Source organism: Chroicocephalus ridibundus, chromosome 1, assembly GCF_963924245.1.
Source record: "Chroicocephalus ridibundus chromosome 1, bChrRid1.1, whole genome shotgun sequence".
Taxonomy (NCBI): Eukaryota; Metazoa; Chordata; class Aves; order Charadriiformes; family Laridae; genus Chroicocephalus; species Chroicocephalus ridibundus.
The window spans coordinates 93355252-93382776 of record NC_086284.1 but is presented as its reverse complement, the minus strand read 5'-3'; the positions used below and the strand labels follow the sequence as shown (position 1 = coordinate 93382776).

Sequence of the window (27525 nt, the reverse complement as noted above, 5' to 3'; positions counted from 1 at the left end):
TTTACTCTCAAAATTGAAAAAAAAAATTAAAATATCAAAACATTCTCATTTTGTTAAACTTTCTAACAATGGTGATGCACTTTCACCATGTCAAAATCCTGTGCTAATTCCCCCTTCCCATCTTGCATATGTGTTTATCTCCCTGGTTTAGCTTTATTTTCCACAATATGCTGCGGTCATGGAACTCTGTGATATAACCAAAAGAGATGTTGCAGTGCACAAGTCTGTTCTAGCCGGGAAGCACAAAACATAAAGGAAAACCATAGGTTACAGCTTCCATGAGATGGCATGCTCTGACTTTCTTACTGTTCAAGATCAAAAGAGCACTTAAATATGTCCTAAAGAATATGAGCAAAATCTTTGATATCCCTGTAATCCTGAGTCGCTTTACTGTTGAAGGGAAGTAAAGATAAAGATGAAATCACATGCTTGATGATAATAAAATGGAGATTAATTGAGATTTTAACAGCAAAAATCAGGACAATCGGATCCTTTTCTTCAGCTGTTGTTTGTTTTGGTTTTTTTTCTGGAGCAATGGCATGTCTGAAGGTGTTAGGTTTTTTTCCCTCAACCTCTTTCAGATCTAAATGGAAGAATTCAAATTAAAAAATAAGCATGGAACAAGTCAATGTTACTTCTTTACATCTTGGGTTTTTCTTAAATGCAATTACCCTTAAATTCACATTCTTATCAGAATGACACAGTAATTAGAAGCCCTGTACTGAATTAAAGTATCGTCACTCAACAGCTAGCTCTTGCAGCTACGTCATACTCTGTGGAAGTCTTATGGTGTTTTTAGAGTATCTTTATCTGCGAAGGATCTCATAATGTTTCTATTTAAAAAATCTAGTCATAGTATCCCATCAGATGTTAGCCAATGTATATCATACAACAGCTTCCTAATTTGTTGACAGGTTTTCAGTGATGAAGAAAGTATTTATCATATTAAGCACCTAGAAAGGAGTTGTACTATACACATACTACCCTTAAAAAAATAAAATAATAACAACCATGTTAAGAATTGGCTTGGTAATTAACTTCAGAGTTAAATGGAGAAAATGTGCTTGGTTTTTTTTTATTAGATCTGCTGGAAAAAAAAAAGTCTTGTCTTTACTGTCCAGATGTACTAGACACAGATTTTACATCGAAGGAGATACTGCTACTAAAAGAAACGCTTTTAAAAATACAGATTAAAAAAGTACAGTGTAATTTATTTTGCAGTTCTGTCTAAGTATACTGGGCAGTAAGTTTATTTTCCAATGCATGATGGCAAAATGCTGGAACGGAGCATTAAGGTAGATGTCCCAACAGTACAGCTTCTCAACAGTTACATGTTTGCCATTCTTCACATACCTGTGTGGTAATGGACGCGCTCTATCTCTGTGGAATCTTTTTCCATTGTGGAATTTAGTGGAATTTCCAAGCCATGGAAGAATTTATTCTTAGATTAAAAAAAAAAAAAATTCATCTTCTGCTCTACTTACCTGAATTTTTATTGGGCATTTATGTGGCTGTTAAATGGTTTGAGTTACTAGGTCATACGTTTAGATGATGATACTGACTTTCTGCATACGGAAAGAAAGAATAGTTTTGTTTTTCTTAGTATCACTCATTTGAAATATTAGGGAAATGTATTGTGTTTACAAACTGCTTGCATGCTGTCACTTACTGAACAGCTGTTTATCCCTTATTTTTTGCTTAGTCATTGAAATAGTACAGGAAAATGCAGTGAATTATATTATATATTTTGGCTTAACATCATCATGCTACATTTTCTTGTATTTTTTTAAATTATTTAATTTTTTTGACAGTATTACACTTAGTAAATGTAGGGGAAATCCTCTATCCTACCAGTCTTTTGATTTAGTAGTATGAAAAACTTGACAGATTTTTAAATTAGTTTGGTGGCTATTTGTAGTTTAAGCGCATCCAACAAGCTGCATGAGTTGACAGAGGACATCTGTTGTTGCTAAAATACTGCGTTATCTCAATCAGTTTGAAAACAACCATTGTCGTATCTTAAAACAATTAATGATGGCGTGTGCTTTCTCATCTATAACATTTCTACCATTGTTTTTGGTGACGAGTCTTTGAAGCCAATATTAGTAAATATAGGCTGTGCTGAATCTGTTAATTTGAATTCTGATTTAGAAACTGATTAATTTTTCTTATAAACTTTTTTTTTTAATACACACACACACACAAGGTAGTTTTCTCTATCCTTAGGTCACATACCATGATACCTCTCAAATCCTGCAGCTTTCAAATACGAGTGGAAGTTGCACAGAGTCACGCATGATGGTGTTTTTATACAGCAAACAGTGCAAAGACTTCTAGCCTGTCTTTATAATACCTTCAGTAGACTTTTCTGTTTTACTTACTTTAATGATGGCGTTTCACTTTCATATTTCTCTTTGATTAGAAATTATACAAAAGCCTGAGTGAGGTGAAGTCGGAAGTGGAAACAGTGATAAAAACTGGGAGGCAGATTGTTCAAAAGCAGCAGACAGAGAACCCGAAAGAACTGGATGAAAGGCTTACAGCTTTGAAGTTGCAGTATAATGAATTGGGTGCAAAGGTAAGCTCTGTGTTTTTAATACAAAGCTCTACCCTCCTTTAACTGGCAAAGTGAAGAATAATATTGGTATGGTAAGTAAACGGGGTTTTTTATTGGTTCCTTTCAAGGCCATCACATTTTCTAAATGGTGGGATAGAAAGAATGGAGACTAAGGCAATCGTCAGGATGCCTATGCAGTTACTCTGAGGAAAAAGTAACCTTTTAGACAAATATAAAATTCCTTTATTACGATTTAAAATTATACTTTCTTAATGTTTTAATTTATGTTTTTATACCAGTTCATTGTTTTTCTAGGGGCCAGAGGGGGGTGTTGTTTCGTTTTAATGCCTCAAATAGTCACTTTTTTCAGAAACCTTAGGTCAGAAAAGTACTTGGATTTTTATCGTGATTTTTTCACATTTTACTTAAAGAGCTACTTCATAAAAGAGAGAATTCTACCCTTTTCATTTCCTTCTGCCTCTGAGTGTACAGATCTTTAAGTATATCATGTCTGTTTATTGCTGTTTAAAAATCTGTTGACCAAAAATTCTTGCTACTGCAGATTTCTTCAGGAGGCATTTGTGTACCACTCTGCTTTGCTGCTTCTGCACGCTTGACTACACGTCTTCAGTTATTGTCGTACCTGTTCCCTGTATATTTATCTTAATATATAGCCCACATAGAATAGCGTTTAGCTATCAGAATGTGGAATATCTGTCCCATTGTTATACATTTCAAATACCAGCGAACCCTTGTTTAGAATTTAGTCATTTGTCATCCTCCATTCCATAGTGATTATCAAATTTCTTCATGTTGGACAAAAGTAAATCATCATCCTTTGAGCTCTGTAATGAGGAATGTATTTCCTTAGAATACAACTTTTGCTTGTTTTGTTTTAGATCTGATATTTATACAGTGTTCAGTTTGACCACGTAGTGAATGTCAGCATAGGCTTAGGAGGATTACACGAATATTTTCCCAGTCTTCTTGTACATAATCTCACCTTCATCTCCAGAAAAAGACAAATAGTTCTTAAAATGTGGCAGACTTTTACCTTATGATGCCAATGAAAAGTTATTTATATATAACTTACCTTGTGGACTCGATCCCTATTAACTTCCCAAACACTGTCATTCCTTGTGTAAAATTTCCATCTATACATCATATATTTCTTTATCGATTCATATACATTTAAATGCTGTTACACTTCCCAACAGGAAAATGTTTTGTTTACTCAATTTTTTCCCAAAAGTCAACTAAACAGACAGTAGGAAAGACAGACTACTAACCAGTATTAACAAGACTGTGGTTGAAAAAAATCAGATGTGAGTCCCTAAAAGCTTTTTATGCTGGGTCTGCATTATCTATGGAGTGTGTTGCCTGCTCCTGAAGTACAGTGGCCTGCATGGACCTTCAAGCTCTGAAGAGGAGTTGTGGCATTGTCCTAAAGAAGACCAAGCAAATAATTCCATTAACAACTGTCCTTCATTATTCTCTTTTCTTCCTCTTGTTAGAAGTATCCACAGAACTTCTAAAAACTGTAGGATTAGAGTAAATTTGATGCTGTAACTAGCTGGATGAAGATTGTGAATGACAGATGTAGCTGTCCGTTTATTTTTAAAATTTATATACTTCAAATATATAAAACAGGACAGAATGCAAATTCTTTTATTTTGTCAGATTATAAATTATTAAAACCATAAATTATTACTAGCTAGGGAAATGAGCCCATAGTAATACTGAGAGTCAGTATGTGGTTTAAACACCTAAGGATAATCAAGCCCCACTGTCTACGACAAAACAATAAGAGTTATGCTACTTTTGACAGCGATAATACTCATTTGGGAACCTGAATTAAAACAGCTCGCTCTCTTGCTAGAAAAAAAAGGTATTAAGAGACATCAATCCTTTGAGTGTCAAGAAAACTGAAGAGTCTGCTTCATTAAGGTGTGGATAGCTATCATATGAGATTAGATAATATATTCGGTTTGTCCATTATGTTAGAAAGGACTGTAGCATTTATTCCTACATGATGTTTAACAAAACAGCAGACAGGTGCCGTTGTTATAAGAAACCTCTCTTAACTAATGAAGGGGTAAAACTGTGCCATTAGGAAGCCATTAGTGATCTGAAGTGAGCCGTATTGCAAATTAATGCGTCTCAAAAATCTGCAGTGCTGTGTTTAGCTTTGTTGTCCTGGATGTAATTTCTCACATTTACTTTTACATAACAGGGTAGTTAACAGTTTTAGAGAGAGTCACAAAAGCACAGAGTTATAGAGCTAAAAGAATCAGTTGGCCATTATCAGCCCTAATTGATTGCATTGAGTCAAATTTAAGAGAAAACTGATAATAGTTATAACTAATAGTAAGTCTCAGGACTGAAATGTATAGTCTGAGGGAAAAGCGCATCCCCAGGCAGAGATTCACTTCTGTGATTTCACAGGTACTGCTTCAGGAGGTCCCCTCGTATTTAAAACTATCCTCAAGCACATTTTTAAGCATATGGAATGGTTTAATTTAAACATGTTGAACAATGCTGAAGTGTTGTGCTCTGAAATGGACAGGAAAATTATTATAATTTCTGATGATTTCTGTACATACTCTGTTTGTTTCTATGTATTTTAGGTATCATAACTTTAGACACTCTAAGCCTAGAAAATCTTCCCCTTAAGAAGAAGGGGAAGGTGTGAGGGTGTGGGGTTTTGTATTTGTTGCTTCTTTTTTTTTTTTTTTTTAGTATATACACATACAGATATAAATACCCAGGAATAGTCCTAATTGCTTAGGTAGTATCAGACCTTAAACCTCGCTTTGGTCTAGGAATGAGTTTTGTCTGTTTAGACCATCAAATTTTTCCCTTCGTTTTTAGCCAAATATGCTTTAAAAGCACGACCGATAATTTTGAAACTTCAGCATTGGACTCGGTGTAAATAGGTTTGAGACGAAACTGTAAGAAAACACAATGTCATTTGAATGTCATGCTGTAACGGTTGCATTTTTATGGTAACTATCCCGTGCTTGTGCTTGCTTATGTGTTCTCTTGCTCGTATTCTCTCCCTCTCCGACACAAGCACATATGCATACATACACGCAAGCAACTGTATTACAATTCAGGTAGTTCGTTGGTTGTGAGTGGCGGTAAGGTGGGATCCTTAGCATACTCGTGGCAAATCTCTCTCTGGTAATTCATTAGCACAGGGAGCTGGATTCTAAAAGCAAGTGGCAGTAATAATGTTCTTGCTGCTCTCCTAAGGGCATTGCATGCAGTAGGGGCTATTACTTACAAGGTCAGGTCTTTCCTCACAATCCCACTGCTGCACAGGAATTTTGGGCTGTAAGAGTGAAAGGCTGGAAAATACCTTTCTTTTCCTGTAAATACCTGCTTTTCTCATTTTACTTTTATTTATTATATCCAAGAATTCTTGGGAGTAAACTATCTAAACTAGCTAAAATAGCTTTAAAATACAGAGAAAATTTACAGAGATAGTGTTTGCTATCACTTTATGATACAGAAGGCCTCTAGAGGGCACTGTTTCCTATTTTTCTTTAGAAATACATCTTTACATTTGAAGTACAAACAGAAACTGATTAATCAGTAACCTCTGGATATATAGACTGTATATGGAAATACTGTAGTATTATTAATAGTACATACATAATTTAGAGATGTATATAGCAACACAGATATTCTTTCTGTATTTGGGCGTGTATCAGTAACTTCATTTTATAGTATATCAGGTGTTTAGAATTCTTACACAGGCAATCAAGCTTAGGGTACTGCGCTTTGCATTCTATTGCTGCTAAGTACCTGCAAATAGTTCTTTATAATGACTGTTAATACTTAACAGAGGAAGACATGAAAAACGTGTGAATTCATGGCTCTATGTATGAATGGAACTCTAAAAAGCTGAGTTTTATGGTCCTTCCCAGGAATTTACCTCTTGGCCTGGCTGTAAGTTCTGAGGTCTCATCCAATAAATTTGGTATACAAGAAAGAGCACATAAAGCATATTGAGTGAAGAAGAACTGTGCTGAGATTTTAGTAGTAAGCCTCTACAGAGTGATAATATACCATCAGGGACACTTTATTGCTTATTCCCTGTGCAAGTCTGATCTGTTTACTCAGGGATACCAAAAGCCAGGTACCTAACCTCGGAATCACGGAATCACGGAATCTTCAGAGTTGGAAGGGACCTCTAGAGATCATCTAGTCCAACTCCCCTGCTAGAGCAGGATTGCCTAAAACATCATATTACATTTTAAAACCTCGGTCTCTCCTTGGCAGTAGAGCTAGGAATCAATCTGATCATTGCGCCACTACTTGTACTTCAACAGCGTCAAAGCCCAAAATAGTTTTAGTAGATACTGATACCAGTTTTGGATACCAGGCACTAATGTAGACAATTTTTTTCTATTTAAAAATGCTTAAATAAAAATTGGTGGCTACAGTCTCATTTGATTACTAATTGATATGCAAGGTAATTAGTAATTTCTTTTAAGTATTAGTGACCGATGGAACACTTTTAATCGACCTTTTTTGATCGGGCTTTTTTAAACTTCAGCACAACATAATTTATTAATTAATTTTCTAACTATTAGTTGCCTAATGTCTATTGTGGTGTAGGTTCCCAACTTGAGATCTCTTCATTTACTCTTCTGCCTTCTCTACTAAGTGTATGGAACCTTCTCTCTCTCCCCCTGGACATGCTCAGGGGCTTCCAGGGAAGACTGTATTTCCCTTATTCCTCCAGGTTACACCAAAATTCAGTAGGACAGTCAAGACAGCATAAATACTCAGCCTTCTTTCCGGGTACCACGTAATGTAAGTACATTACAAGGTACTGTGTAAGTTCTTAGAACTTAACAAATAAACCAGAGATTGTCCATAGTACTTCACATCCAAAATGTTCAGCAAATTAAAAGCTTAAAGTCAACTGTACTGCCTTAGTTTGACATTGTTCAGTGACTTTTGTGTTACAAGATTTTGCGGTTTCTTTACCAGAGAATTTTTTTTTCTTCTATGTAGTGTAGCTATACGGAAAAAAACGGGAGGATTCAATATCACTATATGGCCATCTGTGTGAAAATATACTCTCCGAAGGGTTTTGACATCTATTTTGTGTCTCAAGGAAAGCCTGCTAATTCAATTGTTCCAAATTAATTTGCTATGCATGACTTCAGAATCGAGGAGGAGGAGGTTTGCAGAGGTCTGCTGCTAGTTCAAACTCAATATGTCTTTATGCACATATTTTTCTTGTATGTGTTTGCATTCTAGCAGCAAAATTACAGCTATTGAGACAACTAAGGCAAGATGTAACTATATTAAAAGTGCAGTTTGGCTTGTGAAATTGCAAGTTAAGCTTTTCTAGAAAATGATATATAAAATCATTAAACCTGTTTGAAGAGTTAAGAAACACATGTTTTCTTTCTGCAGGTGACAGAAAAAAAGCAAGAGTTAGAGAAATGCTTGAAATTGTCCCGGAAGCTACGAAAAGAAATTAATGCTATGACAGAATGGCTTGCAGCGACAGACGCAGAACTGACAAAGAGATCAGCTGTGCAGGGGATGCCTAGCAATTTGGATGCTGAAATTTCCTGGGGCAAGGTAACAATGTAACACACAGCGTACCTTTCTATATCTCAGTTTATGCATATTACCGAAAGATAGATTTATTTCTTGATAAAGAAAGTGAATAAAAATTCTGGCGTTTTAATAAGTGGAACTTCCTAACTGTCATGGCATTATCTCACCCTAACGTTAATGCTCAGAAAAGTTTAAACCATCTTGTCAATAGCACAGTTCAGCTTCGTATTGCCGTAATCTTCACTGAGATTAATTTGAAGTTAGAATTTCATTTTTTAGAGTACTATAAATTATCCAGCCAGTATCCATGTAAATAAAGATCCATGTAAATAGAGATCCCTTTCCTTCTCCTCCCATTCTGCTCATGATTAGAAAAGTATTAAACAGTAAAACAGCTCCTGTGAATGAAAGATTTAGGATATCATAACTCTATATATTCCACATGGTCAGAGAGCAGCCAGGGGGTGGGATATTTGTTTTCTCACCCTTTTTGGTTTGTAGCTCATTCATTTTCATTCTGGAGGCTTCTTACTTCCATGAGACATCACCTTAAACTATTATTTTAGGTTAAAACTCAAAGCCTAAAATGAAACTTTCCTCAAAATTACTACGTGTGCCACGGTTAAGATAAACATCTCACAGAATCACTGAGGAATGCAAGAGTTTGATATTAAAACGTGTATCTCTGTGTGATGTTAAGACTTAGGACAGCATCATTCAACACTAGTTAATCTAGTTTGTATTCTGCATATGTAATAAAAATCCAATATAACTCTGAACACAAGTCATCATTGTACACACATACCAAAATCTGTGCTTTAGTGGAAACTATGATCGACATTATCCAAAGCTTCAAAATTTCAAATAATTATGTGCAGCCAGAAGCACTTTGGATAAATGTTTCTATATAGTTTCAAAACAAAACAACAAAGAAAACCCCTTAAACCGTAGCGGGGGTTGTGCAAAAATTTACCACTTCTGCTTTGTTTAATAGGAAGAATCCTTTAAACTTTTTACCAGTTTCACCATGCATTATAGAAATAGTCATGAATAATACACAGGCAACCTTACTAATTTTTTTTTAAAGGCTGTGCAGATTAAAGGCACTGGAGTAAAATTTGGTTTGTGGTTTTGGGTTTTTTGTTTTGGTTTGGGTTTTTTGTCTTTAACTGCCCCTTTCAAGCTTCTGAGCTTGATAAAATGTCTTTAGCCTTGAAATGCACTGATGATTTACAAACTAATAACAACAAAAAGAAAGTGTACAAGTCTTATGTGAGGTTTGGAATTCGGGGTTTTTTGGTCATCAGTCTGTAAGAAGGACAGTATTTTCAAAGCAGTATCCAAATATAAACTTTTGCTGTTATTATCTTACAGTTACTGCTTTGACTGTTGCTGCTTTGACTTTCAAATCCAAACCTCGATACCTAAAAACCGCATCACTGTTTGATGTTTTCTCATTTTCAGTTGTTGCTTTTCCTACAGTAAAGTCTGTGCAGTTCCTCTCATTACTTTTGATTGAGATTGGGATCTTAACACCCATAACAAAGGACAAGTGTCAGATTTTTAAGAGGTGGGTTAGACAATCATATGGTTGTAATGCCCGCAGACTAACCTACCAGTTACTCAGTCCATTTACCCAGTCATGAAAGGAAGAGTCGTCTTTGGTGGTGTTAAACTACACAGTATAGTTCTACTGAAACAGAAATGTGCACTGTATGTTCCTGCATGCATATTCAGGAAAATTATTCCAGGTGAATATAGCATCACAGCAGTTTAAATAGAAAAATTTGTCCTTAATATCATTTAATTGTTAGATATGAACCTTAATGCCTCAGAAGTTGCATAATTAGAACCTAAAGCCTGATGATCAGTGCAGTTACACAGTGGGAAGTCCTTGTTATGTCTTACACTTGCTACAACATGTACAACATATTTTTATCTTATGACAATCCAAAAAGGTAACAAGAACTAATTAAAATAAGAAATATTAACATGAAAAATATATAAAACGGGAACCACTCCACCTACTAATCTTAAAGAACGTCATTGAATATTGTGAATTCTCACAAGGAATTGATACATAAAGTATTGAAAGAAAAACTAGTAAAAAGCATATTTTGGCTTCAAATCTTGCTCAAAGCTTGCACTGCAGTCTAACCTCATATAGTAGTACCTCAGCTCTTCTCCTTCAGTCAGTTCATCACTAATATAAGAATAAACAAACAACTTTGGTTGAGAGCACCTGCCTCTTGTTGAAGTATGTATGTACTGAGTGAGTGGCTTTCAGAATTCCTTTATTCAGATTGTCTTTAGGAAACATAAACCAATATTCACATAAGCAGATTTTTAATTCTGAACAATCCAGCAGATAGTATAGGTGGCAGATCCTAGCCTTCCAAATGTAAGTATTTGCAGAAAGCACGTGAAGTGGGTATACTTTTTCCTGAAGAACCAGCTCCCACTAAGAGGCAGGAATTGCTGCATGTTATCCAGGACAATTTAAAATTCTTGTGAGGACTTCATAAATGAGTATGATACTGATACTCCTATGTGGATTTCAATGAGGCATCATACAAAATCTTATATCAATAATTCAGTCCCCAGAACCAGAGGCTCACAGTGTCTGATTAATGTCGCAGCTTTGGGCTTTGGACTTCCCGGGTAAGTGGGCTGCCAAAGACAGTAACCGATATAATGAAACGCACTGGGAGATGAATTAAGCCCAGCAGATTCCCATTGTGAGGAAAGTCTGCAGAAAAACTACGATGGAAAATGGAGGGGGGAGAGAGGAGAACTCAATAGTGTGAATAAACGGAAAATTGGATGTGCGCTGCTATCGATATAACTAAGCAGAGAACTTATGATTATTTTTTTTAATAATGCACGAGGAAGCCGTTATATTTATTACTGCACTTATTTCTAATTCATTTTCAGTACCCAAGACTTCTCAAAAGTGAAAAGAACTCAGAAAGTTTCAAAGATAATTATTAAGTTTAGAATAAAAGAATCATACATGCGAACATTGTCTTCAAGGTATAAACACCTAGAAATAAAGAGGAATGTCCATCTTGAGTAGGAAATTGTGTTAATCAACATTAATCTAGACATGAAGGGAGGTGTGTTACTTATTTGTTCATGCCTAGAATTTTTCTAAGGAAAACTTGGCACACTTAAGTGAAATGAGATGGGCAGTATACTGAAGACTGTAAATCCTGCCCTTTTACTCACCAGAGACAAGCTAAATCTTTCCATTTGAATTCAGTTCTGTTATAATAGATAAGAAAAATTACATACGGGTGGAAAGAGAGTCATTAAACATTTTATATTAGAAATCCGTTTATAATTAGAAGTCTGATTTAGTGAACATATTTATCACTGAAGACATTAACCATTGCAGGGTTTATTTGTCTTTTAATCAGGAACAGGCCTGATAAGGATTAGATTGCCAGGAAATTCATGTTCTCAAAAAGGAAATGGCAGATGGTGTTACTAGGAAAAGTTCTGTATCACTCCCTGCTATCGGCAATATGAGTCTGGCAGTGCTTTAACATAATATTTTAGCACAGCGTATAATACCAGTGAGCATAAAGTTGACTTGACGTACTTAGAATTACATTAGCTAACACATTTAGCAACATATTTCCTGTCAGTAAAATCAATAAAAGAAAATGATCTGAAAACTGTGTCAACTGATGCATAGTCAGTGGCCAGAACACAATAAAAATAAAAGGTGTGCTGTGAATAAATAAATAAATGTGTATAATCAGCCACTGTGAAGGCCATAATGTCAGATTCTGATTAATTCTGTTATCCCACCCATGAGAGCTGAGCCACCTAACTAATTTCTTTTAGAGCGGTTCAAATTGCAAAGATTAGTTCCGAGTAATCCACAGCATACGAGCAGTGTGGAGGCGCAGAGAACTTTCTTCAGTCACTTGCTGGTATTTGTTGGCAGAGTGAAATCCCAAGTGGATGGAATGAAAAGATGCATTTCTGCAGTTATGAAACAAGAGAGCTAACAGGGAAGAAGAATAGGGTTTCTGCTGAAAAAGATTGCATTAAAAATATTAAGGGAATATTAAAATATTTCATATTTCTTTTCAGTGGAGTTCTCTAAGTCTTAAGATGTCATTATAATGCTTTATTATTGTCCCATTTATTATGTAAGCTTTATGTGCTATTTGATAACTATGCCATTTTCTTATATGCAAAGTAACTTTAAACATCTCAATATAAATGTTGTAAAATTTAGACTCTTGTTTAATAATTAAGCATTAAAACTGTATTTTGAATACTGGAATGGGATATAATTCACACTTTTTAAAAGGAAACTATTACCAAAAGCAATTGTGAGAATATGAAGAGCGTTCACAATTTTACCAGAGCTAAAGAGGAACAATTTACTTTTTACTTACTGCTCTTCACAAAATGCTTTCCCTTCCTGTAGGAAGCAAGACTGTGTGTTCTAGTATGAACTTACTAGCTGTTTTAATATTTGATGTTCTTAGTGTGGAGAATTTTTAATTTCCTGAACTTTTATTTTTTATCCTGCTCATGTAGGCAACACGGAAGGAGATTGAGAAACGCCAGGTCCATCTTAAGAGCATCAGTGATTTAGGAGAGAATTTGAAGACAGTCCTGAAAGGAAAAGAAAGTCTAGTGGATGATAAACTCAGCCTCCTGAACAGTAATTGGAAAGCAGTAACTTCACGCGCTGAGGAATGGTTCAATCTGTTACTGGTAAGGAAAATGCATTTGTACACATAGAGGAAATGTTGGTGCCCGGTCCTAGGTGCTCAGCCTTATAGGAGTGCTTCTTCTGGTGGCCTGGACTATGCTTATTGAATACAAAAGTACAGAGACAATCAGATTGTTTTTTGTTCAGTACGTCATGTATATTTTAAGAATCTGAGTGCTTACAGAGCGATGGTTCTGTAGAGTCTTCATTGTTGCTGCTTCCCATTCTTGTCTGCCTCAGTAGTTCCTGCACTGTTTTGGGTTTTTTTTTTTCTAATGAATGAAATGCAGTTTCTCCCCATGGACCTAGACTTATTGAATATGAATCAAGTGACAGAAATAGTCAGCTAAGTGGAGTAAGTCTTATATTAACAACAACAACCTCAGCTGCTTTGGCTACATTAGCTCTTCTGTTTGGAATACTACAGTTGGGAAGTCTCTACTTGCATGTTGGTTTGGTCCTCAGGGTAGTTTTGGCGTGTGTGAACTAGATTCATCTTGGAGACAACTAAATCAGCTCTGCTCCAGGTGCACACCTAATGTGCTCATGGACTATGGTCTTTCAGAACTGCATGACCCTCCTTTGGATAGTTTTATAGTGCATGTTTTGGTGGGGACAGTTACTTAAGGGGACCAGATTAAGCCTAGTCAAAAGTAAAATCCCTAATACATATTTAATACAGATTCAGGAGCCTAAGCCCCAGCTGCTTCAAACTGCTGATAGTCACGTAACTACATTCTCCCTTAAAATTCATTCTGCCATGAAGAGATGACAGCTTGAACCCTTAAACACCGAATAGTCTTAACCATTGGCCTGCCAGAACACTTTGGGAAATCTTGTATGCTGTTTCTGTTGCTGAGAGCATGGGAATGCAGTTTCAACCTAGAAAAACTAAAGTGATTCTCAAGGTTGTGTTTGCCTTTATCATGACTTGTTACAGCTCCACTGGAGTCTGTGTGGCTACATTACAAGTACTTCTGTGACGGATATACAGCATCAATACAGGGCTTCTTCAGCTGTATGTAGCATACAAGTGAAAGCATTTAGTTGTGTCTATTCTGCCTGGAAAACTTAAGCATTTCATTCAGTGTGATGTAGGTGCTCAGCTTCATTGTGGAACTGACTATAATGGAGTTTGTAGACTGGTATAGTTATGTATTCCTCTACTTTCTTTCTTGGCTTTGGATTCTTTTGTTAGTATTTACTGGAACCCGTGATTAAAAGGTATAAGAGAGGGAGTTGGTCTTTTACTGATTTTAGAACAGTGTAAAATAAAGGTACGTATGTGTGGGGGCCAAAAGGATTAGTAAAATCCTTGATCTCTGGTGTGTGGTACGGGTATGTATTGTTTGGATATGCATAGGCCTTGTTCTAGTGAGCTCACCAAAAAAGACAAAATATTTTTAAATTAAGGAGAGAAAAAAAGATTTATCAGAGTATCAACTGGAATAGCTTTTCTAAAAAGCAGAGTCTCAAAGCAGAAACATTAGATGAGGTGTAAATAAGAGTTTGATATACAAAGCTCCCGTTCTTGGTTGTGCATCCTTCTTACTATCTGAGTTTCAATCAACTTAGTGGCTTTCTAAAATGAGTTCTGGACCTGGTTCTCAAGAAACTCTTCTTTCCACCTCCAGTAGGTCTGTCTGTCAGCTTCCTGTTCCTCTCAGTAGTCTGGCCAAGCTGCAGACACTTGCGTCTTGCTGTGACTTCATCACCCTCCTGCCTGTCACTTTGGAAGCTTCTCTCTCTCTCCTAGAATGTCTTTTTAAAGAAACTTAACATATAAAGTGAGAGCCAACAAACAACAGATTCTGTCCTTCACAAAACAAGCAGTTACTGTGTAAAATAAACAAGTTTAGCTTCATACTGTATGCATGTTTGCCACAGTTGGCGTAATTACGGCTATTATTTCAGTTCTCATTACTTTTTTTGTATGCAGTATTTACCTTTTCCACATACAGGAATATCAAAAGCAAATGGATGCTTTTGATCAGAATGTAGCTAATGTCACAACTTGGATGTATCGTGCTGAAATACTGTTGGATGAATCTGATAAACAAAAGCCCCAGCAAAAAGAGGAAATTCTTAAGGTAAAAAAATGCAATTTTCTGGAAAGCATTAACTTTATTCTAAAAAGGACTGTGTCAAAACTAGCATATTTGGAAAGGTATCACAAATTGATTAACATCCTTTTTTTCTGTGATAAAGCTGCCCTCTGGCAGCTTGTAGATTACTTAATAAATTTGTACTGCATTACAGAAGTTACACCCTTGCAGAAATAAAACCAGATACGTTATTATAAGTCTTTGGGAATTCCTGCTGAGTAGAACAGCAGCTTATTAATCCTGTGTTTGCTGGAAAATACTCTTTAAACACATCTGATTGAATAAAATCCTTTTTTTCTGTGTTCTTCATTTTTAATTGCTTTTCTGATTTTCTGTGATACTTTTCTGATATCTATGGTATCTGCATTTCTTATCTCTGTCATATGATTGTTTTATTTCTATGAACACTGTTTGCGTTGATGCCAGATGAACACCAGAGACAAGAACATTATATGGTGAACTAGCTGTATAATAACGGGTTAGTGTACTGATCAGAAAGTTTTATTGCATCATTTGACCAACTGATGAAAAATTAACTTTCAGGATAGATGTGGATTTTGAATTTTTGAAATATCTCATTTAAAATACCTTCTTTGTTAAGATTAAACAACTTCAAATTATTATCTATATGGATTATTTTTTTTTTCTGAAATCGGTGTGAAGTTTTACTTTGTACTGAACTTTATGGTCAGAACATACTATCTGAAGAACAGTTAGCAAATCAAAATCAGAATTGTATTGCTGACGATAACATAATGATACCATTTACTAAAGAAAAATCTTACAAATTCCAAGGCAGAGCATACATCAATGCCTCATTGATCTCAGCAGGATTACAGGACAGACTTTTGTAGTTGAAAGAGCAATCTTGCCATCATCAGGTACAAAGTACAATTTTCTGTGCCGTCAATACAGGTATATATATTTGTATTGCACAAAGGCATTTCATACAGACAGTGAAACATAATTCTGAATGCCCAACTGTGTTTATGATTCCTGAATGCCTGGCTATCTTTTTCGCCCTCTACCCATACTGGGATCTACTGTTAAGATTACTGTTGCAGAGGAAGGAGGTATTTGCCCTCAACTTTTTGTAATTTGTGGTAGATTTATAGAAAAAATTCCCACTGGTTTTCATCCGGTCATTTTTCTCTGCCTCAACTACAGGCATGAACAGTAATGAAAGCAACAGCTATACATCCAGTTCCGTAACACATGAATTAGCAGCTCTTCTTTGCTTTAGAAACATAAAATAATTTAGTGTATCCTGAAATATGCTGAAGGTTGTATTATTGCGGATAAGAACCTGTCTAGAAATAACGTTCACCATTAATTTCCTCTAGGAGATATTAAAACAGACACGTAGATACATTCCTACTATAAATTTGAGGGATGATGGAATGTTATCTAATGTACTTCTACTGGATTTACACACTCATGCATAATTATCTGAATTTGCTTTGTGGTTTTGCTCCCTATTCCTTTGCACACTCTCTCTCTCTCTCTCTCTTTCTCTCTCTTTGCATTTATTACTAACTTCAAGCCCTGTCTCTTGCTCACGGACTGTAGCGCTTAAAGGCTGAGCTGAATGATATGCATCCAAAGGTGGACTCTGTGCGTGACCGGGCGGTAGACTTGATGACAAACCGTGGAGATCACTGCAGGAAAGTAGTAGAGCCTAAACTGTCAGAGCTCAACCAGCGATTTGCAGCTATATCGCAAAGAATTAAGAGTGGAAAGGTAGGAGGACTTGCTTCCATGTGGAGATGCATACAAAACGGTATTTATATAAGGTGCATGATTACAGCTACATAGCAGGCTACAGTTTCCCCAAAAACTAAGCTTTTAAAGGAAAAAAGTGTAGATCCTTAAGAATATATGGGGTTTTTAAATGTGGATTTTGGCATTAAGGTCATTTATCGACGTTTCACAATTGGAAGTATTCTCTGACTTTATGTGAACCTAACAATGACTACTTCATTAACTTATAAAGAATGAGCAACATCTAGGAATTAGTAAGATTCTTAATCTTCCCAAAGTAGGAGTAGCCTTTTTTTTTTTTATATATATAGATTGGCTTTTGGGGGCTAATTTTTCATTCAGTGCACTCAGTCTTTTCCTACGAGGCTGTGACTCACCAAGGTGAGATAGATAGATATACGTATAAACATACACAGAGATTGTATCAATTATACTTCAGCTACTCATCTGTACAACTAGTTTGACTACTGAATCTGAATTCAATATGGATTAGGAAATTTTTAGTTGTGACTTCTGAATTGAAATGCTGGAGGACGTAAGCCACTTCCTTTCTCCATTGTATTTGCTGCCTTTATTGCGGAGAGCTATTCGGCAGATTAAAGCAGGCAGCCAAGCAGGTTGGTATATAGGATAATGGGAATGCATGGATCTTGTTCTTAACCTTTTTGCTGGCTAGTGAAATAGCACTGGAAATGAATGCATAAAGGATCAGTAGCAGAGCAGGAAATAAGCTTTGCAAAAAGCGTAAGCAGAGAGACATGGTTTTCCTGAGTTGTTTGGGGTTTATGCAGGGCTCAATACCCTGTGTAACCAGCACATTCTGTGTGGATATTTGAGATTATTCAGGTTTAATTTCTAGAACAGGAAAGAATATGTCCTATGCATAAAGGTCATCTTTTTTTTCCCATTGGCCATCAGTAGTACTTCAGCCATTCCAGTGTGGCGCTCCTCACTTACTTCTTACAGAAGTACAAACTGCAGATGGAGAACATCTTGGCACAAAGCCCAAACAACTGTGCTGGGTGACATTTTTATTGTGAACATCTGCTATGTGCAGTCTGGATTTCCTTCTCAGTTTTACCTTGCACTTCCACAACACTGTAAGCATACAGGGCTGATGCAAACTTAGATAGGGTTGTATGAAATCATTTCTTGTCTTCGGGAATAATGGGACTTGCCCGTAGATGGTTTATCAGGGCTTAACTATTTGCATTGCATGTTGTGGGCTCACTCAAAGAAGGGGTAAATGAAGTTTAACAAAATGAAGTGTCTTCAGGACAGGGCCTGCAATGTCTTTCACCTGGCAATGTTCTCTCTCAGGTGTTCTCCCATTTATGATTGTATAGGCAAGATGAGCTGGAATGGCAGCACCGCACTAAGCGTTATACACTGTGTACCTAGCAAGATGAGAGGAATTACTACAACATATAATTTTAACAGTAAATTAGAATTTAGGGACATTTTCCAGGACCTTGTGGATTGGACAGCTAGGGTATGATTCACAAAGGTTATCTATGGTAATAGGTATTGCATAAGATAGAGAGGCAGAAGCTTTTCTGAATTCCTGTTGGTTCTGCTCACTTGCTGTATGCATTTGGATAAAGGACTAAATTGCTGGGTCCCTTGTTTTGTCCACCTGTATAATGTAGGTGGGTGCACTTCCCTTAGTCATGATTTCAGCTTCATGAGCTGAAAAATTATTATTCTTATGGGGTGATATCATGCTTCCTAAGTGGTTTGGGTTTTTTTCATACTTAGGTAAAATTATTCACTCGGTGAATAATAGATTTAAAAATCAATTCAAGAGGATAGTAAGCTCTCATAATCTATTTCAATCAATTCTCATCTGTTTTCAAATTAGCTATATTTTTTTCAAACACTAACAATTGTCAGTCCAACAGTAAATAAGAAATGACCTGTGAAGTCAGTAAATTGTAGTATATAATTGTTGTGCCCTGAATTAACAAAATGACTGTAGCGTGCTAAAATGAGATTTAATGTTTTCAATTGGTCTTTGAACCTCATTCAATTATTGGAATTTCGTTTAGTATTTTTGTTCCATTTTTCTTTTTGTTTTTAGCATTTGTCAGAGATTAGTAAATTTATGTTCCAGTTTTATTAGTTGATTTGTCATTTAGTGAGATTTAAGTACTTTTGAAGACATCCTTCAGAGCATTTAAGAAGAAATTACTGTGTAGTTTGCTATTATTTCTACCTCAGTTTGAGTGCTCACTGAGCTTCTTGATGAAAATTTGAGAGCACAGTGTTATTCTCTATAAATATCATACATTATTATATTTCCACTAATATTCATAACTGCGCAATGTCTTTTTCATTAAACAATCAACCAGATACAATTAAGGCATTTTTATCCTAATTCTCCCAGGTCATCTGAGTAACAGCTGAGAACAGATTGCAGTCGGTGTCCAGTCTCTCTTGTTTTAACTGATTAACTTTGATTGTTACCATCTTCACTACAAACTTTTGCTTTATAATAAATACCAGTTGGATTGATTGATTGATTAGAATATAATGTGCTTATGTCTTTAGCAAGAAGACAGTTGCATGTCCATAAAGCATGAATTACCTTTAAATCTAAGTTTTATGCAAGATTCATCAAGAATTTGTTGTTTCTTCTTGCATTTAAAGCTTTGAAGGAAGAAAGCTTTTTCTGTTGATCCTTTGCAATGCACTTAATAAATATACTGCATATGGTACATTAAACTATCCAGAGACGCTCAGGTATCAGGTAGATAAAGGGCGGTGTATTGTTGTTAATGTGTGGCACTTCTTTTAGAGATTAAAACCGAACGCTAAGTTAAAGCACCATAATTATACTGTGATTCATTTTGGAGGAATTGTGGCTATTTTGTTTGGTTGAGGGATTTTTGGTCCTGCATTTTTTGTTGAGGCATTTTTGAAACACAAGCTCTTTTAGCCAAGCGTTGTTGCTTTTTTTAATATGCTACAAAATATTGTCAGAGGAATATTTTACATAAAGATTAGCTGTCTTTTGTTTTGCATAGTTGACCTGGCAGTTTTGCTGTTCTTTGTGAGAGACAAATGATTTCAAAATACTGAAACAAATTATCATGAAATTTTTCTCAATTGGAAGTAGTAGGCGGTTTTTCATCTGAATGGATTGCTTGTTCCTGTGTAATTTCTGACAAACCAGATTTAACCAAGTAGTGCCAATGTTTAATTTTTTAGACAAATCATTATTTTACACTGTTTAGCTGAGTCTGTTCTCACACACAAATGTAAGAACATCATGGTTTTTTTGAAAAAAAATTTCACTCACTGTAGAATCCTTATGTTTTCTTATATGGAAATTTTACAGTATCGTTAAATACCTATCTTTACTTGTATCTTTGGGTACTTTGAGTTGTATGGTGTAGATATTTTTCCAGATGATGGAAAGTCTACCATTGTTTTAGCAATAGGGAGTAGAACAGATGTCTCTTTTTATGTTTCTGATAAAACTATTAAGTGTGTGATTTAAATAAATAATCTTTGTATTTCTGCCATTTTAGCCCTTCATTCCTTTGAAGGAAATGGAGCAATTTGACTTTGATATACAAAAAATACTTGAACCACTGGAGGTTGAAATTCAGCAGGGGGTGAATCTGAAAGAGGAGGACTTCAATAAAGATATGGTATGTATGAAATGGAAGGCTGAGTGAAGTAGGCAGGGAGATAAAAAAACCTGAGTGAAAACTAGAAACTTTGATATTTGAGATAGGATCTTTAGGTATGAATTGGACAAAATTTTACTGTGCTAATATAGTATAAAATCAAAAGTCCCAAGTTAGCATTAACTAAAACTTTTAGCGATAAGTTAATTGTTAGTTTATAAGAAAAATATTTTTTGACCCTTGTGAAAACACTAAGCGAAACAGGAATATTATTTACAGGTTCTATGTGAGTACCAGCAATATTACAGAAGTGGGAATTAATATTAAAATCTCTGTAGCACTATAAAGACCAAGAAGACACAGAATGATATATCTAAATGGGCAATATAGTAAAAGACGACATTCAATAAAAACAAATGCTAGGCAATCACCGCTGAAAGAAATGCCACTTGCCAGTTAGTTCTTAACCGTTATGATTATACCATTTATTGTAAGTAGTTTTGTGGCTGTGGTAAGCTTTATTACTCACGTTTGCTCTTCACAAGTAGTAAAACCATATATGCCTATTAGGGGGGAAAAAAAAGAGAGAATTACAATACTGCTGTGCTATATATTTCTTTACAAGCAACATAAAAACTCAGTGTTCTTTTCCTGTTTAGGAATTCTTCAAAGATGACTATTTTATACAAATGCTGAAAGGAATTTTTACAGGACTTTTTTCTTGTCTTTTTTTTTTTTTTTTAATGCAAGAAAAGTAAAATTTAAGGCAGTATGTACTGCAGTGGTAAATTCTAAGTGAATCAAGTTTGACAGGGCAGTTTTCATTACTTGAGAATATTTTGTTCCCTTTCTTTACATAAAATGTTTAGTGTGGTTCAAGAGATACACGCCCAGAAGCTGTGGCATGGATTTAACTACTATGTGAAAAGTGTTTTGTGGTACCATTTTTCCCTGCCAGAATAGCTGTTTTGCATTGTGATGATATGTGAAATGGTCAGGAATTACATGGCCTCCTAGTATACTGTCAGTTTAAGTGACTACCGACAATGATTTTAGGTATATCTATTCTTTTTGTTTTCAAGTGAAATATATACATTTCACCTTTAATATTTTCATCCTGTTATCTTGGATGCTGCGTAAAATCTAATATCAAAGATCTGTAGGTTTTGAAGTGCTTTTTTACTTTTACCCATCAAGTGTCTACGTGTGTTGTAGAAAGCAAGTAAAAGTTATTTGGTCTTCAGTATAGAACTGCAAGTAGCTGTTAGGTGATTACCTTGGCAGAGGAAGTGTAGTTTTACATGTCTGTATCTCGTAGCACTTAAGTAATAATTAGATTAAAATGCCCATTATACTTGTTGTTGTTGTTGTTTTTTAAATCAGAGTGAAGATGATGAGAGCACAGTGGAAGAATTGCTGCAAAGGGGCGACACGCTTCAAAAGAGAATCACAGATGAAAGAAAACGGGAGGAAATAAAGATAAAACAACAGCTGTTGCAGACTAAACATAATGCTCTCAAGGTATAGGAGCTACAATTATAAGCACATGCTACTAAAACCATTTTTTTCTTCATTTCAGGGCATTGTTCTCTTAAATGAATCTTCATTACTATTTAGAGATGAGTAATTTAAAACTATTTGGCTATAAACGTGTATTTTCTTTTTTACTTCTCTTAATGTCTTGGATAAGATGGATAAGACATTTCAAATCTCCAGCTTAAAAAGTACTGTTTTGTTCTCAGTATTACAATCATGCGATTGCCAGTTGGACAACAATAATTTCTTTGATAATAATTCCTTTTTTAACACATTATGAACATTTTATGTTTCTCCAACAGCGGTTGAGACCTTAGAATCAGTTCTCACAAACCTACATTTTCAACTGTATAACGTACTCTGGCAATGAATAAGGTGTTTTATTCTATAGTAAAAGATTTACATGCTGTGTTCTTCAGTGGGAACAGTGGCTCCAGCATCTTTATAATAGGGTAGGTGGTAATACCAATAGACCTAGCAGCTAAGAGGTTAAAAACCAAAATCACGTATCAAAATTCTGTGTTACCACCCTCCTGGAGGTATTACGGTATGATACCGTTCCTACAAACATCCACAGTGAGACCTATTAGGACAAGCTAATAGTTGTAATTGGGAGTGTCGCCTTTCCAGGAAAAAATAAAAGAGGAAAAAATTTTCATCTTATTGGCAAGCAGAATCTTTCTTTCTTTTGAAAATTTTGATTAAGTTGTTCTTGGCTTGGGATACATGGCATGGTTACATTTTATTATTACTTATTTTTAAGCTGCATCTTTCCTTTCCTGTGGATTTCATTCTAACTTCTACAGTTTCGCAGATCTGTTTGAATTCAGTAAAAGACTAGCTGGAATATACTATTATTTTGTCCACATTTAAAAGAAACTTGAAATCTATTAGGTTTGTCTTTGACTGTTCCAAGTTAAATGGAAGTAATTCGTAATTTTTATGGAGTAGAAACAAGAACGGTATTTCTAGAACTATGGTATTGACCAGATCCTTACTGGCTGTTTTTATGGAATAGAGTGATTGATTTTCCTTTGTGTGACTCAGTTAAGGCATTCAGCCTTGTCAAATAAAATTCAAGAATGGTTGAGGCAAATTCATCTGAGTATTTTTGTATGAAATGTACCACTAATTTTTTAATTTACTTCTTAATAAGAAGTTATAGTAATGAAAATATTTTATGAATTTTGAATGAGCGAAGTTAAGTAGTTAAAGAAAATGCAAATGGAGTATATTTAATAATATTTCCATGTAAAAGAAACATTTTTTTACCTTGCTGCTAAAGAGAAGTTTTAACACTTTTATGAAGTTGAGTCATAAACACGAGACATTTGTTATGTAAACGGTATTTAATTTAGAAAAAGGAAACCTGTCTTTGCATACATTTCTGCATTGAAATGATTTTCTCTTGAATAGCTACAGAGTTTGTATGCAGGCTAGAATTTCACAGGAGACCACAAAACACAGGAGGCCCACTTATGGCTAGATTCTAAGTGGGCTGTGTTTCCATCTGTCCAGTAAGTATTCTGAGCAGAAGCATTTTATATAAAATATTGGCGTTTATGTAAGAGTCTTAACTTCTCTGAATATCGGTGACTGTCTCGGTGGTTTATTCAACATGCGAGCAACCCTGAATTAGGCAACCTCCTTTAAAAGAAAAAATAGTCTGTTAAACTGATGAAAATATGTTGTGTTCAGTTACTTATATGTTGTTAAACTGAAGAAAATATGCTGTGTTGAGATATTTATATACTTGATTTAAATATCAACATTTAATTAAAAAAATAGTGGCCTTGTGCACTCTTTTCCCCCTTCAGTGTGCACACGTGCCAATTCATATTTTATAAGCCTTTAATTCATATTCTAATAATGTCTGCACTGTGAACAGGACTTGAGATCTCAAAGAAGAAAAAAGGCTTTAGAGATTTCTCATCAATGGTATCAGTACAAGAGGCAGGCTGATGACCTAATGACATGGCTGGATGACATTGAGAAAAAGTTAGCCAGTCTACCAGACCAGAAAGATGAGCAGAAGCTAAAGGTAATGTTGTTTTGGGATGGCAATGGTAGATCGTTTTGAGTGATAGTTTATCAACTTAACAGAGAGCAAATGCAACAAATATTCCAATAGATAGAGAAAGTTATCAGTTCAGTTCTTTATTTCTATTTATAGTAAACCAAAATCTAATCATCTGTGTTCAAACTGACATTTCTTTGTTGTACTATATCTTGTATTTGTTTGTAATACAGAATGTTAATAACACACTAAACACACTAAGTAATTTTTTATTGTTGATAATACGGAGAGTGTGCAATGTATTAAGAAGCATCAAATGTTTTCTAGTAAAAATTGTAATTGATTTTATGTATCTTTGTTCCAGATGAACAAATGACTTACCGATATATGGATGACCTCTATCTCATGTTAGCACATTCATTTTCATCAGAACATATTCATGTGTCACTGTCAAACTCTATAGATTTATTTACATACTGTCAAAGGTTTTCCTAGTTTGTTTTGCATCGCCTTTCTTTGCTTCATTCTCTGTTGAGTTTCCCACAGAGTAAAATAGGAGTTAAGTAATATATTAGAGAGTCAAATAATATATTTGTAAGCTGTCTGAACACTATTTTTCCTGAATATGCGGACCCTTATTGAGAAAAGAATTTCTCCAATTGCCCATCCCAGAGTACTAGCAAGGATCTGGAAATGGAAACTCTTGGCCTTTGCTAAGTGTGTGCTGGCTGTTAGTATCAGTACAGCCAATCTCCAAGAAGGTTCTTCAATTTCAGTTACTTTTGTTCTGTTTAAACGTAAAATAAGACATGAAAACCTGTACATTTTAATTGTAACAATAAAATGGAAATGAAATTTCTGACAGAAGTATTTTGCTAATTTTAAGTTGGTTGATCTAGTTAGCTAACTGTCCTGGGCCCTGTATTGGTTTTGCTCACTAGGAGATTGATGGAGAATTGGAGAAGAAGAAGGAAGATCTGAATGCGGTGCACAGGCAGGCTGAACGCCTGTCTAAGGATGGGGCTGCAAAAGCAGTGGAGCCAACCCTGATACAGCTCAGCAAGCGCTGGCAAGATTTTGAGAGCAAATTTGCTCAATTTCGAAGACTCAACTATGCACAAATTGTGAGTTGTTACTGGCAAACCCATATGTTTGCAACTGCTACTACTAACAGCATCCTACTAACAATGAGAGCTTCAGGGTTAGTGTCAACTCTTCAGATATTAATAAGAAAAAACCCTATTGTCTGCAAGTGGGGGAATCTATATGTTTTAATACAGTAGTTCTCTGCTTTGGTCTTCAAATTACCCTTAAGTTAAATCAGCCAGTTACAAAAAACTCAGCAATGAAAAATTCATGTTTATTTCTGTTGCCTCATTATTTTTCCATAACATTTTCCAGTTTAAAAACGTTTGCCATGCCTCTATTTTGTTCAGTGAATGTGTACAACAGAAGAATTGTCTTTCTCAAACTACCCATCCCACGCCAATTTTAATTGTTTTTTTATTTGTCCATGACATCCTATGCCCACCTTAGGAAGAGATTTAAAAAATTCTTATGACACTGTATGTACATGCCCTATTCTTCAAATGCTTGAATTCTCAAAGGAGTTTTTGCAAGAAAGTGTAAATTTGAATTTGACAGGATGAAAACATAATTTTATGAACCGACTTTGTGTCTTCTGAGTTGTTTAGTTGTATATAAAATATAATTTTTCTTACTGGTTTATACATGCTGCAATAACTGGATAAATAAAAGGGAAATAAGCTGTCACTACTCCAGGTTTATGATCAAAATACTTACTGGGTGTTACCCATTTACCAGAGATTGCTCTTGCACTTACATGGCATTTTTTCCTTGCCATTGCTACTACTCTGCTCATTGTCTTCTAGGCTTTTGATTTTATATGAAGAAAGAAAGATTTGCTCTCAAGGAAGTTGTTGCACTGTGTGCTCTTCTGTAATCTTAAAAGTGCTAGTGGTAAAAGGGTGTGTAAACAAAATATAATTTGATTTATTTACTTTTAAATGCACCTAGATTGCAGAGGGGACATACTGAGAGGGTAATGAAAGTTTAAAAACATGAATTGATATTTCCAATTGATATATGGTCGACTATGTTTTAAAGGAGGAAAAAAAAAAGTTCCAAAAATCAGCAATAATGTATAACCTTTTGGTCAATACAGTCCTCTGTTTAATGTATTGAGCGTATTGTGTATTTTTAATTTTTCTACTATTAAGTTACATAATGTATGTATAAAATAATAATTGGGATAGCTATTCAGTTAATGGAAACAATCAGAGAAACATTAACTTTGATTTGTATGTTATTAAACCTTGTTCCAGCTGATTACTCTTTTCAGATTACTCTGGTTTACATTAAACTTGATGGATGTAATCAGTTGCAAATCGTTTATATTGGCATGGAGCTAGAGCAGGCTTCACTTTGTCTTGTAAATGAGTCTTTTTTTTATAATTCATATATTTGTTCCTTTGATAAGCAAGTAAGAAATAAGAATGTGCATGCAACTGATATAAAAATTCTGCTGTTGATGTGTTTTTTTTATTTCACCCACAACCTACCATGACAGAGGATGAGTAGATCCATTATAAAATTTTACTAGCAAATCAATAAAGCTATATATTAATATATTTTTCTTTAAAATATGTAAAGTAGATACATCGGCACATGTGCTTTTGAATTGGTCAAAGGGATAGTCATCAACTTTTTAAAGCCATGTAACCATTACATGCCTTTTTATTGTTAAAATATTTATATAATATATTTCTACCCTTGTAATGGTTAAATTTTTAAATATTCTCTAATATTTCATGCAGGAAGGTACTTGTTGGTATTTATCTGAGGTATGAGATCATTATCCAATGAAATTTACATGTGTACAGGATAATTACTCTATCTTTCTCATTTCTTATGAAAAATATCTTGCTCTGTTGACAATGACCAACGTGATACTCATATGAACTATTTTAGAATTTTTACAGAAGCTACTGAACTGGTGAGAGGCGGTATATTTCATGGCTCAAATCAGAGTGAGAAGTACAACTGCCTTGTTACTGTTTCGATTTTGCTGAATCAGTGAAAGAAAGTGAATTTCGCTTGAGTACTTTTTTTTTTTAATACAGCCTAAGTACCTACCTCACAGGGATGTTGTGAGGATTAATTAATTGTTTATGCAAGACTTGAAAATACAAAAGAAAAATGAAAATTCAAGCTATTCACTTGAAAACATGCATATACCAGCAAAAATAACGTTCACAGAGATTTTCTGTGTTAACCATCAACTGAATAAAAACATACAATAAAAATACAAAAATGAATTTATTTTTGAAGCAAAAGAAATAGAAAACTACTGCATTTTTTTATTTATAATTGATGATGTATTCAATAACAGACTTATTTGACAATTGAAAGTTGTTATTATAAAACAATGAGGATTTAGTTGTAATATCTTGCCATTCTTTATGATTCGTTGAATAAACATAGCAAGACCGCATTGAAGAAGACCTTTAATTATGTGACTTAATGACAGATTTGCATTTCTTACCTTTGTTGGAGCTAATGTATTTTTG

General features: G+C 34.9%; 1 protein-coding gene across 4 annotated transcripts in view; it reads left to right on the top strand.

The window, feature by feature from the left end:
- DMD (dystrophin) overlaps window positions 1-27525 on the top strand; it is a 1176878-nt gene that overhangs the window by 484983 nt on the left and 664370 nt on the right. For 3 of the 4 annotated variants that reach the window (XM_063343608.1, XM_063343591.1, XM_063343600.1), the window contains 9 exons: window positions 2423-2578; window positions 7994-8164; window positions 12704-12883; window positions 14843-14971; window positions 16556-16726; window positions 20281-20403; window positions 21766-21903; window positions 23807-23959; window positions 24877-25059. In XM_063343608.1, coding sequence (XP_063199678.1) covers window positions 2423-2578; window positions 7994-8164; window positions 12704-12883; window positions 14843-14971; window positions 16556-16726; window positions 20281-20403; window positions 21766-21903; window positions 23807-23959; window positions 24877-25059 — 1404 coding nt within the window. Of the gene's footprint in view, window positions 1-2422; window positions 2579-7993; window positions 8165-12703; window positions 12884-14842; window positions 14972-16529; window positions 16727-20280; window positions 20404-21765; window positions 21904-23806; window positions 23960-24876; window positions 25060-27525 lie in introns of those variants that run through there. The other variant, XM_063343617.1, reaches the window with a different exon arrangement.